Source organism: Leptodactylus fuscus, chromosome 4, assembly GCF_031893055.1.
Source record: "Leptodactylus fuscus isolate aLepFus1 chromosome 4, aLepFus1.hap2, whole genome shotgun sequence".
NCBI classification, from domain to species: domain Eukaryota; kingdom Metazoa; phylum Chordata; class Amphibia; order Anura; family Leptodactylidae; genus Leptodactylus; species Leptodactylus fuscus.
Genome location: NC_134268.1, coordinates 27,519,771 through 27,534,399, shown reverse-complemented (window position 1 = coordinate 27,534,399; position 14,629 = coordinate 27,519,771). Strand labels below are relative to the sequence as shown.

At 44.9% G+C, this 14,629-nt stretch overlaps 1 protein-coding gene across 1 annotated transcript in view; it reads right to left on the bottom strand.

Annotated features, from left to right (window-relative positions):
* Positions 1-286: 286 nt before the first annotated feature.
* Positions 287-14,629, bottom strand: part of NUDCD1 (NudC domain containing 1) — a 75,979-nt gene continuing 61,636 nt past the window's right edge. Inside the window, exons 9-10 of the mRNA XM_075270267.1 lie at positions 4,071-4,230; positions 287-722 (exon numbers count right to left, since the gene is read on the bottom strand). Coding sequence (XP_075126368.1) covers positions 430-722; positions 4,071-4,230 — 453 coding nt within the window. The 3' untranslated portion in view covers positions 287-429. The remainder of the gene's footprint in view (positions 723-4,070; positions 4,231-14,629) is intronic.

Genomic DNA, 14,629 nt, shown 5'->3' with positions numbered 1-14,629 from the left:
ATACAGCTAGCGTTTCATGGCAACTTTTGAGAAGTTGCGAGTGATATGTGACTACTTCTTGTGATTGTTGGACAACTTATTCCTCGAGGTTGCCCATCATTGGTAACCCACCACTTCACCATGGCATCTAGAGCCGTAGACTCCGTTACCGACAGACCCAGGTATATTGTGTCCATTCATGAAACCTCGCATATAAAGAGCATTCATTCTAGGAAACGCGGCGTGTCTGCAGACTATTCGTAGAACTTCCATCCACTTACGTAACATACGGGATACATCGGCTTTTAATATTTTATTGGTGAAGAAAAAAAATATGAAAACCATTTTTAAAAAAAATGCTGCAGCCTGGATAGAAACTTCAAAAGCGGATGTAGGAGTATTGTGAGCGGCAGCGAGCGGAGATGAAAGCGGCGGCGCAGGGACGGCTCATTAGCCCGCAGTGTTTACCCTTATTACAAATAATTTCTTTGTGGTTAGAACAAAAAGTCGCTCGTTGGAAGCTTGAAAACCTAAGATGGGCTCGCTGCTCTCCAGGCTGGCTACCTGCTGCTTAGCAACCTGTCCTACGTGTCTGCCTTCTTTCCTGTTGTACAATACTGTAGACACGGGGGTAGGCTGGCGGTAGATGAATATCCGACGGACGCACTCGCACAGGGCTGCGTAGGCGAAATTTGGAGCACAGGTGAAAAACTTCTTGTCTTGTTTTGATGCCTGGACGTATCCTAAAAAGCGAAACAAACAATAGAGCTGAGACGTAAGCAAGTGGTAAGTGCGGACCGTGTGCTGTACGGATGTAGCAGAGCTGAGCGTGTCACGCGTGAACGCTTTAGTCGTTTTATTTTAACTAATGCCAACTTCAGCGCTGAAGGATCTATACTAGGGTTGAGCAATCGGGATCGGAAAAGATCGGATTCCGATCGGTGATCGAGTAAATTTCACGATCGTGATCGGAATTCCGATCACGATGGTTTTAGGCAGGATCGAGGTCGGAGGTTATATCCCACAATGCTTTGCAAGCATTGTGGGAAAAGTGAACAATGTTAAGAATGAATGGATGGTATCTACTCTTCTGTTTCCTCCCTGCTATGCCGTAGGAATGAATGGACGCAGCCGGCACGCAGGGGGTTAAGCGCCGGACGCTGGCACAGGCTGTGTGCCGGCGGCATCCATTCATTGCTATACTCATCAGCTCTACTACATCTCAGATGTAGCAGAGCTGAGTATACAATAAAGAGCCAATAGACAAGTCCACTTACCGCTGCCACTCCCTGTCTGTTCTCTTCTTGCCTCTTCTCGGTCCGTGCACGCCCCTAGCTCCCAGGTTACTGTTACAGACCTAGGAAGAAGGCGGGGCTTGTGGGTACTGTATCCGCCCACACTCTCCTAAACCACAACAAACCCCGCCTACTCCCAGCATCAGTAACACTAGCCTGGGAGGTGGGGGCACATAAGGTGCTCTGAAGACATGCGCAGTAGAAAGAAGAGGAGCGAGAACAGCGCGGATCGGTAGCGGCAGCTGGTAAGTAGACAACAGGGGGGGACTTAGGTAGCCGGGGGATTTTTTAATCACTACACAGCATGGATTCTAACAATTAATGCTTTCAATTGTTAGATTCCATGCTGTGTAGTGAATAGGATCGTTTTTAAAATCCAATCTCCGATTAGTAAAAAAATCCCATTGACTTGCATTGGGATCGGAATTGGGATCGAGATCGGGTTCGAATGAAAAATGATCGGAAATCGGATTTCAAAATCGATCCTGAAAAGTCAAGATCGGCTCAACCCTAATCTATATGGAGCAAGTTCTGAATACGATATCTAGAGATGGACGTAGGGTTGTGGAGATGGTAGGCCAAACCACCAACTCCAACTCCTTTATTTTTCCCCAGCCCAACTCCGACTCCTTCCACAAATGGCTGAGAGCCATGGTCAGACAGAAGACGGAAAGATGGATACAAAAGGATGTGTAATAGCAAAGAAGTAGCAAAAGCCAAAAGCTACTTATAAAGCTATGGACTATGGAGGACAACCCTCTCCATATAACAAGCTAGGACAACATCCAATGGTTTCCCCATCAGGACCATGCTGTTAGCTGTAGACACTAAACAGCGACCACCCAATTGACATTTAAAGGTGACCTCTCAAGTCTATATGGAACACTAAACCACCCACAGGTCCTTACGGACTGGTTCAGTGTCCCTGTAGTAAAGCTGTCCAAGTCCGCATTAAAGAAAACAAACCTTTATGCTCATAATAAATCCCCTTGGACTCATCTCTTTTTCAATGAAGTCCGGCGCATGCGCACTGAAGCCAAAGTGTACTGCTCCAACGTCGCTGAACAACTGCGCGAGTGTTGGGAGTACAAGCGCTAAGTGAGTCTAAGGGTATATTCACAAGGAGGAAAATTCTCCCAGCTGAAAAATTCAGCTTTAGAAATTTGGAAGGAAGCAGAGTTTTTCAGCTTAACCAAATGCCACAGTGGGCACGGACTACAATACAACCGGGCTATTTGGGACACTAAACCACCGATCCATGAGGAACTCTAGGTGGGTTAGGACCGACCTCAGAATTTCCCTTTGAAGGGATTCTTTCACTAGGGTCAATCCAATCAAAGTAAGAATGGCTCTGTTGCCAAGATACCCGTTTATTTCCAAATATGCAAATGAGGGTGCCACAATTGCTCCAAGCGTTTATGCCCCACACGGCTGTAATTGACCTCCTTCCCCTTCATTGACTGTGACCCAAACCCAAACCTTGCTCTGTATTCTTGCTTTCACGAAGTAAGTCACCTAAGCAGAGAGGTAGTGCGCATGCGCTAACTGGATTCCCAAGCTGCAGTCCCGGTGTACTGTGACATAATCAGTGCTCCAGGCCCGGTATCTTCAGGGTCCCTCTGCACATGCGTCAACCACGTGACCAGCGGCACAAACGTAAAAATGAGCCAAGTGAGAGTTCAGTTTGGCTCCCTTAACCTCTCAATCAACAGACGTGTGTGGCATAACAGTTTGGAGCAACGGAGCCGCCCTCGGTGCTCCAGACTGCTCATTTGCATATTGGTGAATAAACAAATATCTCAGCAACAGGGGCCAAATTTGTATAGGGAAAAAGGGTTGCATTCAGGTGAGCCCGGCCTATTTGACACTCTTTGGCTCCCTTTAATTGGTGCCTATAGAGTCTAATAGTAACATCTCTATCCAAAATGCTAGCCTCACATGTCCGGCCTGGGAGACATTTTTTTTTTTTACCCATTATGTTATTATTTGTATAGATTTAAGTAAAAACAAACTGAAAATGGCAAAATATTCGATGTTCTGTTCCCATGGAAACAGAATAGTGTATATCAGGCACGGCAGCCGCGTCTCCTGGCCATTAGTAGGCTCGTGTATGGGTGATCGCACCTGGCAGGCATCCATGTGTTATAGCTACATGCTGGAGCGCTCCGGCCGCTGATCTTATATAACCTCACCTAACAACACCAATTTCATTTTCACACCGTCTTAAACACTTTCCTCTCATTTGCAGATGACTGGTTTTTGATGGAGGAGAGTCATCGGATAAAGTGTTAATTTATGGCGATACGTGCCGTATGAAAATAACCCACGTAAGGGTCAAATGTCTCAGTCACCAATCCCATTAACAGTGCCATGTATAAGACTAAAAATATAATACAATAAATAATACAAAAAAAAACAGCGAGGTAAAACCTGTAAAACTCCTCTTAAACACTTGCTATTCTGTAGCATTCCTGTAATGGGGCAATGAGGGACAGCACCTGAAATGCAGGACTGTCCTGCTGGATTCAGGATGGTTGAGAGTAGGTCCACAGCTGCTATAGGGCCAGGTTTCAATACCAGCTGAGCTGCAGTACTAATGCCTGGCTACTATACTACTACTAGGCAATGTATAGTACACAGATCAGATGTACCCTGATAGGTATGGGGGCCAACAGCTGTCTGCCTCCTACGGATCAGATATTTGTAGCTTACCCAAAAGGTCAAAAATTCTTGGACACTGCTTTTAAATCACCCCAGTACAAGGACAGAGAAACTGACTGATCATCGACAACTTACCGAGGGCATTGAATGTCGCTGCATGTTCCCATAAATTGTCGCCTTGGCTTGGGACCGGCTGCCACAACAGTGCGTCCACGTCATGTCTCAGCGAGAAGCACGGCATCATAGCTGGGGTAGCTACAAGTGAAAACAGGAATTGGTTGCCTCCAAGATTTACCTGCAGGGATAGAAAGGCAAGATCTTTATGACCACGAGTACTGACAAATAGGGTACAGATCTGACCCTGGTATTGGGATCAGAAACGTGAGCATCTTTATAGAACTTCATTATAGCGTCTTCAGAGTCAATGTTCTTCATTTTTCTTAACCAACTCTTTGGCTCTGCCGGTGTCTCGGAGGACAATACGGATAGTGGTCCACAAAGGCATATACACATATATGTATCTACACATACATAATATACATAGCATGAGCGTTGTTCAAGAGTCCACTGTCAATGGTAAACTGAAGAACATGCCCGAATTAAAGGGATTTACCAAAATGGGTGACAAAGAGGAAGATCCTCCTCATGGAATCCATGGCCACTAGCCAGAGTGCAGCGACAGGAATCACTGGCACCCAATCTGGAGGATTTGGAGTGATCATGAATCCTATTGTTGCCCAATGACTTGAATGCTTCCCTTACTGTGCCAGGTTCATGACATTGCAAGGGTTAATCATAGCTATATGGAACACCAACCTATATAGGCAAGTCAGAGGAATGGTGCGTAAGCTCAGACCTACACCAATTCTCAGAATGAAAAAGTTCAAAGTGATTTTTGAGGACTGCAGCCCCATTGGGACTCCGTATTTATCATTGAAATCTGCAACACAACGTTTTCCCACAATGGGCTACTGCAATGAACACCCCAATAAACAAATGATCAGACTGCATTAGTTGTGGTGTCTCTGGGGGATACTCCAATACTTTGTATCAGCGGCTATGTCTAGGTGAGTGGTTGCAACTGCTAAGACCCCCACCACCACCACCGATCTCTTCTGAACGGAGTTGGGGTTGCACAGGTATGCGGTCACACTGTTTAAAGAGAACCTTTCATCTTTTCCCCAAACCCACACTCCTTGCAGCCCTTTAATAGGCGCCCAATTGTGGCACAGTTGGAATTTTTTTATCTACCGCACGTTGTTCCCAATAAATCAGTGCTGTTAGTTTCAGCATACGAAATGCTAGTTAAACTGTGTAGTGTCAGGTGGGCGGACCCTGACTACCCGCTCCAGTCTAGGACCCCCCATCCGGCTATAGGGAACCTAAGTAACTTATAGGGTACTGAAAATAGCAGCACGATTGTCACGGACTCAAAGCCTGAACACAGATCCGTGAAAAATATGGTAGTGAGCATGGGCCGATAGAAATGAATGGGTCAATGTGCTATCTTGGAAAAACCCATATTACACTGAATGAGCACACTGTAGGGTGAGGTCCAGTGACGCTTTGTTTTGTTGACTGGTGATGGTCCCAGGGATCGGACCACCACAGCTCATAGACTGGACTCTAAGGTCTCAAGGACATGCTCCGCTCCAATATTTATACAGCAGGTCCTATCCTCTTCCATGAAAACAGATCAGAACGGAACCCCGTTGTGAAATCAATGAAGGACGGCAGGCACTCCGATGACACTCGGACCCTCCTCGGCCTGCACACTTGCCTGTACGCATAAGGCCTAAGGCTATACAGATATTTCACGTTAATAATACTTTTACAATTTCCTATACTTTCCTGATGAAAGTTTTTCTAACTTGTCCCATGCAGTTACACACAGGAGGCTGATTCTTGCAGACAGGCGGCTTCCTCCTGATCCTGCTCCACATTTATCTCAGCATTCGCCGAGCCACATTGTCTTATAGCAGAGGCGATATCAAAGTGAGTGATGGTGGCGTGCAGCAGAAGGACTGTCTCTCAGAGTGCCGTATCCTACATTCTCCAGCTTTTCAAATCCGGGAAAGTCCACTTGAGAATTACTGAATAAATTACATTGCCCGTGCTCCTTTTAAGTGTCATGCCGCATGGCGTCTCTCAAATTAAATATTAATTGTCAAAGACAGTGGTGATGAAAAGAGAAGTGCGGCGGCGGCGCTCCATTCACGCGTGATGTGTCTGACAGCCAGGCTTATCCTCAGGCACGAGACACACTGATCTCATTGCTAATGGTTAGAAAAGGTAGGTGCGCTACTTAGAGGTGGAGAGCGTCATGGAAAATGGGACTCAAAGAAAAAAATACATACAAATTTAGAATTAAGTAAATATGTATGCAAGGGCTGGTTATATTAACCATGGAAAAAATGTTTCCTTGGCTTGCTTTAGAAATATACACAGTCCAGTCATATTAATGTGACCAGCGCCTACTTGTGACGACAACATTAAATAACCAATGGCAGAAGGCACGTGTCATCAGCCATCTGGGTGCACTCATCATTGTGGAAGGCACGATGAACCAACACCAGTATGCATCTATCCTTGCGGACCATGTTCACCCCTACATGTGAAATGTTTTTCCTCAGGATGATGGCATCTACCAGCAGGACAATGTGACGTGTCATAAAGCTCGCAGTGTACGTGTGGGGTCCGAGGAGCACCAGGATGAGTTTACTGTACTCCCTTGGCCAGAAAATTCCCCGGACTGGAAACCCAATCGAGAATCTGTAGACCACCTCGATTGGGTTGTCCGCGCCATGGATGCTCAACCACGTAACCTAGCGCAGCTGGCCACGGCACTGGAGTCGGCATGGCTCAACATCTCAGTGAACATCATCACAACATCCCCTCTCTTCCTGCACGTCTCGCAGCGGTCCGCTCTGCCAAAGGTGGTTATTCTGGATTTTGACAGCTGGTCACATTAATGGGACTGGGCTGTGTAGATGTAGCAGTGCAGAGATTGTCATTTAGTATAATTGGGAGATTCACAGTTGTGGAATTGCTCATAAGCATCCTAAATGTCCTTATTGCTGCTGTAGAGTTTGTGTAACACCTTCACATAGATGGCTGTCCTGCTGAATTATTATTATTATTATTATTGTTTATTTATATAGCACCATTAATTCCATGGTGCTTTACATTTGGGGGTTACATACAATACATACACAATACAATACAATACACAAAGTATACAGGTACATATCATACTAACAGTGATCGGCTGGCACAGTGGGGTAGAGGGCCCTGCCCGCGAGGGCTTACAATCTATCTAGAATCTGACATAGAACCCAAAGTACAACATTTTTGGCTGTGCCAGTTCTCTCTGCTCTCACCCTCAATTCACTTCACTGTTAGGCCAGGGCCCACAAGCCGGAAACGCCGAGATTTGCCCACAGTATCTGGAAAAGTGGAAGGAATTCATGTGAATCCAATGCCCACTTTGCGTTTTCCAAAAAAAAATAAAAAAATCACACACTCCTCATCATCAGTGTCTCCCTATATTGAGGAGAGTAGAGACCTCATGAACAGTACAGGGAATAACTGATCCAGGAATGAAGTTGGTTGTTCTATAAGTGCTAGTGAAGGGAGCAGCATCATATACTGCCCTTGTTGCCCCAAAGAGCTCAATTGCATTTTGGCAAAAGAAGATTTTTGACAACAGAGGAACCCAATGGATTGAATATGTTGGAATGTTTCGATATGCTTTAACTCTAAAAAAAAAAAAACGACCATAAGGGGCAACACGGTGGCTCAGTGGTTGGCACTGCAGCCTTGCAGCACTGGAGTCCTGGGTTCGAATCCCGCCAGGAACAACATCTGCAAGGAGTTTGTATGTTATCCCTGTGTTTGCGTGGATTTCCTCCCATTCTACAAAGACATATTTAAAAATGAAAAAAAAAAAAAAAGTACATTGTGATCCCTATATAGGGTTCACAATCTACATAAAAAAACCCACCATAGAGTGTCAGATGTCTTATCCTTGCCAATGGTGTGACTCCAATCTCATAGCCCCGATACCCCCCATCAATCCTATCCTCTGCCCCGATTCATTGACCTAATAAGGTTGTTTCTGGAATACCCTCTAATTTATTGGTGAGGGTCTGACTGCTGGAGCAACCAAAACTCTTTAAAGATGAATGGACTTTACATATTCATGGAGTTCCTGAAAACTATTGCACATAAATTATATAGTATAGATTTCCCGTGGAGAAGCCATTGTCTTATGATATGCACAAGTCTGAGGAACATCAAAGACTTGTTCTTAGTGATTTGCCTGCAGAAGACGAGCACATACATATTCTAATACTAGAGGAGCGCAAACAAAGTGAAGGAGACCTGGGAGGATAACACGGTTGTTAACAATGCTCGGGCAGCCTGTGACACATTGTATTAAGGAACCATTGGGATCCATAGCAAGACCGAGCTCCTCATTAGTACCTTGTGCAAAGGAGGAGATACATATTAAGCGGGTCAGCCATCTTGTAACAACTGAAGGGCATTCATTTTAGATTGACAAGGGTCCAACTAATGTCCCATAGACTTGTGTGGCACGAGACTACTGACACCAGAGATTGGTGGTGGCGGTCACGTGGGTATGTGACATCTCATCACCGGCAATATACAAAGACTGGCAGAGAGTGCTGTAGTGGGTAAGTAATGGTTCTGTGCCTTTGATCAAAAACAGCCATGTGAAGGGCTCATTACATATACTTATTTTTTTTACTGTAGATTGTGAGCCCCGTATAGGGATCACAATGTACATTTTTTCCCCTATCAGTATGTCTTTGTAGAATGGGAGGAAATCCATGCAAACACAGGGAGAACATACAAACTCCTTGCAGATGTTGTTCCTGGCGGGATTCGAACCCAGGACTCCAGCGCTGTAAGGCTGCAGTGCTAACCACTCAGCCACCGTGTCCATTTTTTTACAGCTAATTTCGACAGACTGTTAAAAAAACTGATCATGACCTATTTTTTCCTATTTTTACGGATCCCTCAATAGACACAAGGTTATAAGAGATCTGTCAAATGGTCATAAAAAAGTGGACTGTTTTGGCTGTTTTTCACACATTCCAAACCTGTGTGTATATGGCCTTAGAGATGAGCGCAGCCATCACTGGAAATGGAGGCCACAAGCGAGTGCTCTCAGCTTTCTGCACCCTTGTAAGTACCGTATCAGGAAAGTGTATAGTACATTTATTTCTGTTTGCAGTGAAGTTGTGCTTTATGTCAGCTAAGGGCTAAAGCTATATGCAAGACTACAACGAAGGGTTAACGCTATGTGTATGACTACTACGAAGGGGTAACACTGTGTAAGACTACTATGAAGGGTTAAGACTATTTCCAAGACTACTATGAAGGGTTAACACTATTTGTAAGACTACTGCGAAGGGTTAACACTACGTTTAGGACTACTAAGACGGGTTAACACTATATGTATCATAGCTACAAATTGTTAATGTTATATGAAGGGTAATGTTATATGTAATACTACTACGAAGGGTTAACACTATGTGTAAGACTACTATGAAGGGTTAAGGCTATTTCCAAGACTATTAGGAAGGGTTAACACTATTTGTATGACTACTACGAAGGGTTAATGCTACGTTTAGTACTACTGAGTTATCACTATATGTATAACTACGAATTAATTGTTAACGCTATATGAAGGGTTAATGTTATATGTATGCCTACTTCAAAGGGTTAATGCTACGTAGGCAGACTTCTACAAAGGAATAATGCTATATGTACGACTACTACAAATGGTTAACACTATATGTATGACCACTACAAAGGGTTAACACTGTATGTATGACTATTATAAAGGGTTAATGCTACATGTATGACTACTATAAAAGGTATATGTATAACTACTATGAAGGGTTAATACTATATCTATGACTACTACAAAGGGTTAACGCTATATATATGGCTACTACAAAGGGTTAACCCTATATACATGACTACATCCACCAGTCTCCTCTTGCCGGCACAGGATACAGCTCTTGGTTACCTCTGAACGTTACAACAATAAATACAGAAATCCGTCCCCAAACCCTTCTGAGGCGACAAATCCTGAAGTGATTGCTGATTGTACACACTGCGCTGTGTAAGGTCCTTTATTCTGCTCCGTGCTCCTGTTCCTGACAATTAGGGGATTATTGAGCCCTCACCGATAGGTTTTAACAATAAGCCAATAGTTCAGATTTCTATAGACTATTCACCCGATACAAGCAGGGTCTCCAGGAAAGTAAATGTGTATAGGAGACAGTGCAGGCGCCCCCGGGGGACAGGCAGAAGGATGAGGTTTGATATGGAATTTTTTTATTTTTTTTTTAAATGTAGATTGTGAGCCCCACATAGAGCTCACAATGTACATTTTTCCCTATCAGTATGTCTTTTTTTGGAATATGGGATGGAAATCTATGCAAACACGGGGAGAACATACAAACTCCTTGCAGATGGTTTTTTGCCCATGGCGGGATTTGAACACCAGGACTCCAGCGCTGCAAGGCTGCAGTGCTAACCACTGAGCCACCGTGTGGCCCCTCGTTTGATATGGAATTTGTTCAGCCTTTGCTACAAATTCAAGGATGGTGTCTCTGTATATAAGGGCCTATACATCGGCACAGCCAGACCATAGGGGGCAATAGCCGTGTGCCCCCGCAACCTCCTGCTAGGTCTTCCATATCAACCCCAAGAGACATGGGAATTTTAGATTGTTATAGGGGCATTTGAAGAGGACCTTTCACCTCCTCCACCAACTCCAACTCTTTCCATCCAACAACAGTCACTGCTCCAATGATTCTGGCGCAGCTGCAATTTTTTCTCCATTTCCCCACCGTTCCTGAACAATCTTGACTATCAGTTTTGGCACAGTTATGCTCTCTATGGTCAGGTGGGCAGTCCTTGTCTTTCTGCTCCGGTCCAGGACGGTCCACACAAGCGCACTGGTGCTCTATTCACAAAGAAGCTTCGGTCCCCTGATCAATGGGGGAACAGACACTTACCCCTGTCCATAACCCCTACAAACTTGTGGAGTAAAATCTGCACCGACTCTTTGGCTCCACCACTTGTAATGGCAGCCAGCCATAGCTTTAATGGTATTAACGTTACAGCTGAATGGTGGATAAACACTACTTGTGTACGTATAAGGGATTGTCTGTGTATCTAATATCTAATTTAATATCTAATGATTTGTCCTTACGATAGGTTGTGGCGGGTTCTTCATCCGGGTCCCCGACAGATCAGACTCCTTGTCCAGATGTTTGTTACTCAATCACCCAAAAACCGCTTAACGGATTTGAATGAAATTTAGCACATACATAGATTGTAACCTCAATTAACATATAGGTTACTTTTTATCCTGGTAAATGACATGGCTTCATGACTGTTATGAATTTATGTTCACATACTATATTACACTGCTCCTGCAGCAGCCTTATCTCAGGCAGGTCTCTATGTAAACACACTTAACCATCAGTGGATTGTCTACACACATTTGTATATTATCTGATCTCCTCCAGGCAGTGCAGACAAACTGACATGAGCAAACACCTTTCATCCAAATTGGCAGTTTGCTAATATTAAACATACCTGGAAAAAGAAAATCTAATTTGTCGCAAACAACCAGAGCTATGAAGGAAGCCAGAAGTCATAGAGTTCTCCTGAAGTGGAGCTGAGGGGGATCATCGACGCCAACTACACGCTCATTATATGGTGTCGAGGCAAGCTGCTGAGATGCCGGAACAATTATAGGCATGGTGCGAATAATAACTTCAGTGCCAGGCCAACTTGAGAGCTGCCGAAACGCTGGAGCATGCGGATCATCAACCCCAACAACACGCTCATTATATGACGCTCCATTGAGCTGCTGAGATACCGCAACAATCACGGGCACAGCGTGAGGAAAGAGTTCAGCGGCAGGCCAACTTGAGAGTTGCCAAAACGCCGGAGCATGCGGATCATCAACGCCAATAATATGCTCATTATATAGCGTCCCATTGAGCTGCTGAGATGCTGGAACAATCCCGGGCACAGCGCTAGGAACAAATTCAGCAGCAGGCCAGCTTGACAGCTGTCGGAATGCCGGAGCAAATGGATCATCAACACCAACAACACGCTCATTATATGGCGTCCCAGCGAGCTGCCAGAACAATCACAGGCACGGTGTGAGGAACAAGTTCAGCAGCAGAACATCTTAAGAGTTGCCAAAATGCCGGAGTAGGCAAACCATAGACAGCAGCAATTTGCTGAATATGGGCGGATCATAGACGCCAACAAGATGCAGACAAAGTCGCGGGCGGAGGCTAGTAGTGTCTATGATTGGAATTGAAGCTCAGCCCCATTGAATTGACTGGGACTGATCAGCAAACATAACCAATAACCATGACATCACAGCCTTGTGAAAGAGCTGATCGGCGGAGGTTCTGGGTGCTGGACTCCTGTCTATCCCACAGATAGGTCATTAATATTTTAGTCTCGGAAAACCTCTTTAAAACTTTCTTACTTTGTGTCAAAATTGAGTTAATTAGGAAATAATCTACTAAATACAATCTGAATGTTCTGAAGAGAAAAAAATATTTAAAAAAAAAATAAAAAAAATCTTTGCAGGCTGTTATTTTGCATTGCAGGAACTTACATAATTGCTAAATGTGTGTTGAATAATTATCAGAATTCCTGATAAAATTCCGACTCCGTAGCTGTAAATTCTGAGCAGAAAGTGAATCTCTCAAGCCCCGTCCCCAACATGCACAATGTGATATATTCCTCATTAATATTCGGCGGCGGTTCGATGTGACCGTCATCCCTATCAATGTGTAGATTAGGAGGGGGCCGGGATTCTTATTGTCTGGAATCTATAGCAGCGAGGTGTGAACACGACATTGTTTTCCCTGAATAGCGGAGCCCGAGAATAGAACATGGCTGATGGTGAAGTGGAAACAAGAAAGTTCTGTCTGTAGATCTAGCCACGTACAGATGTAGCAGAGTTGACATGAACTACTGCAATTGGTTACGTCCAGCAATCTTCACACAAGTTCACACTAGCGCTCAGTTTCTGCCCTTTGGGTCCGCATGGGGACGGAAACCCTGACTGCCTAAAAAAGAAACCTGTGGACCCCCACAGATTGTAGTGTGACTATAGACTATAATGGGTCCATGCACTTTCCGCGCGGAACGTGCGGATAGAAAAGTACTTCATGATCTACTTTCCTGTCCGCACAGAAAGCACACGGACCCCATTATAGTCTATGGGGTCCATGTGCTTTCACTTGCCAATGCATTCGGTATGCGGACTCCCCGAACGGAACCGGGCCTAAGAGAGTTCCAACCAGCTCCACAATGGGACATTTAGGGCTTGTTACCTGTCCCAGATCCCTGGTTATATCTCCTCCCCTTGTCCGTTACCGTACATCACAGTGAATTAGTCGCCGTCAGCGCTGACTGTTCTCTAAAGTGATCAGTAGAAAACGTGAAGGGGTTAATGTACATATAGGATTTGTGCGGGGGAAGCGTTTAATATATTGACTGGCCTCTAAACACTATAAATGGCTCATCCTCCGCCTATTATATTGGCTTACGACTTTCCCTAACTACTTATTGTATTGGTGTAACGTATTGACCGGCCTCCGCTGTATACACTGACTTTCCGCGAATCGATAATTCATCAGCAATGTGGATCTTTATCTGTTTGGACCGTTCACTTAACAAACAGCGGATATGACCATTCACTAGAGAGTGTGCTTTGGAAGAATTTAGCCCATATTTATGGTTTATAGCCGCTTTTGATGCTTTATTTGATCTATTAATCTTATGGGAAGCCATGATGGTTGTGTCTGCTAGGATCTGTTTTATGTCTTACAGTGTTGTGTGTCTGAGCCTTTCTAAACAAAGTACCCCAGTGTGAAAAATCCCCAACTGAGAACCCCCAAAGAAGCAATCTCTTAAAAGTTACCTATAACGGTTATGTAATCCCTCCCATGTGTAGCATAAAGGCCCCCAAATGTTAAATAATCCCGCAGCGCCTGCACGTGTAACATAGTGACCTGCACAGGTAACATAACAGCCCCAACAGTTCCTATAGGAACATAAATATCTGATCATTGGGAGGCCGACAGCCGTCCCCTTCACCAATCAGCTGTACGGCGTTGCTTCCGATGTCTGTGCCCTGAATAGTGGCCGGGTGCCAGTACTGCGGGTCAGCTTCCATTTAGTGTTCAGACAGGGGTAACTGAAAGCTGTTCTCTGGATCACAGGAGACCACAGGAGACCACAGCAGTCAGACCCACCCCACCGATCTGCATGACTAGCTATGGTAGTGTAACACCCTGAGGATAAGTTCACACAGGTTTTTTTGGTCAGGATTTTGAGGCCTTATCTGCCTCAAAATCCTGACCAAAAAGACGGCTCCCATTATAATCAGCAGTTTTTTCCGGGAAGTGACATGCTCATTCTTCAGGCCGTTTCGCCTCGCGACATCTGAGTGAAGACACTCCATTCCAACTAGGCCCATTCTTTTGGGACTAATCCGGAGCGGAGCGTGCGACTGGATGCCGATGCACTGCACCGCCATCCAGTCACAGCGACCCGTATTTTGGACCGGAACCTGAGGTGGAGGCCGTCTCGGGTTCCGATCCAAAAAAACC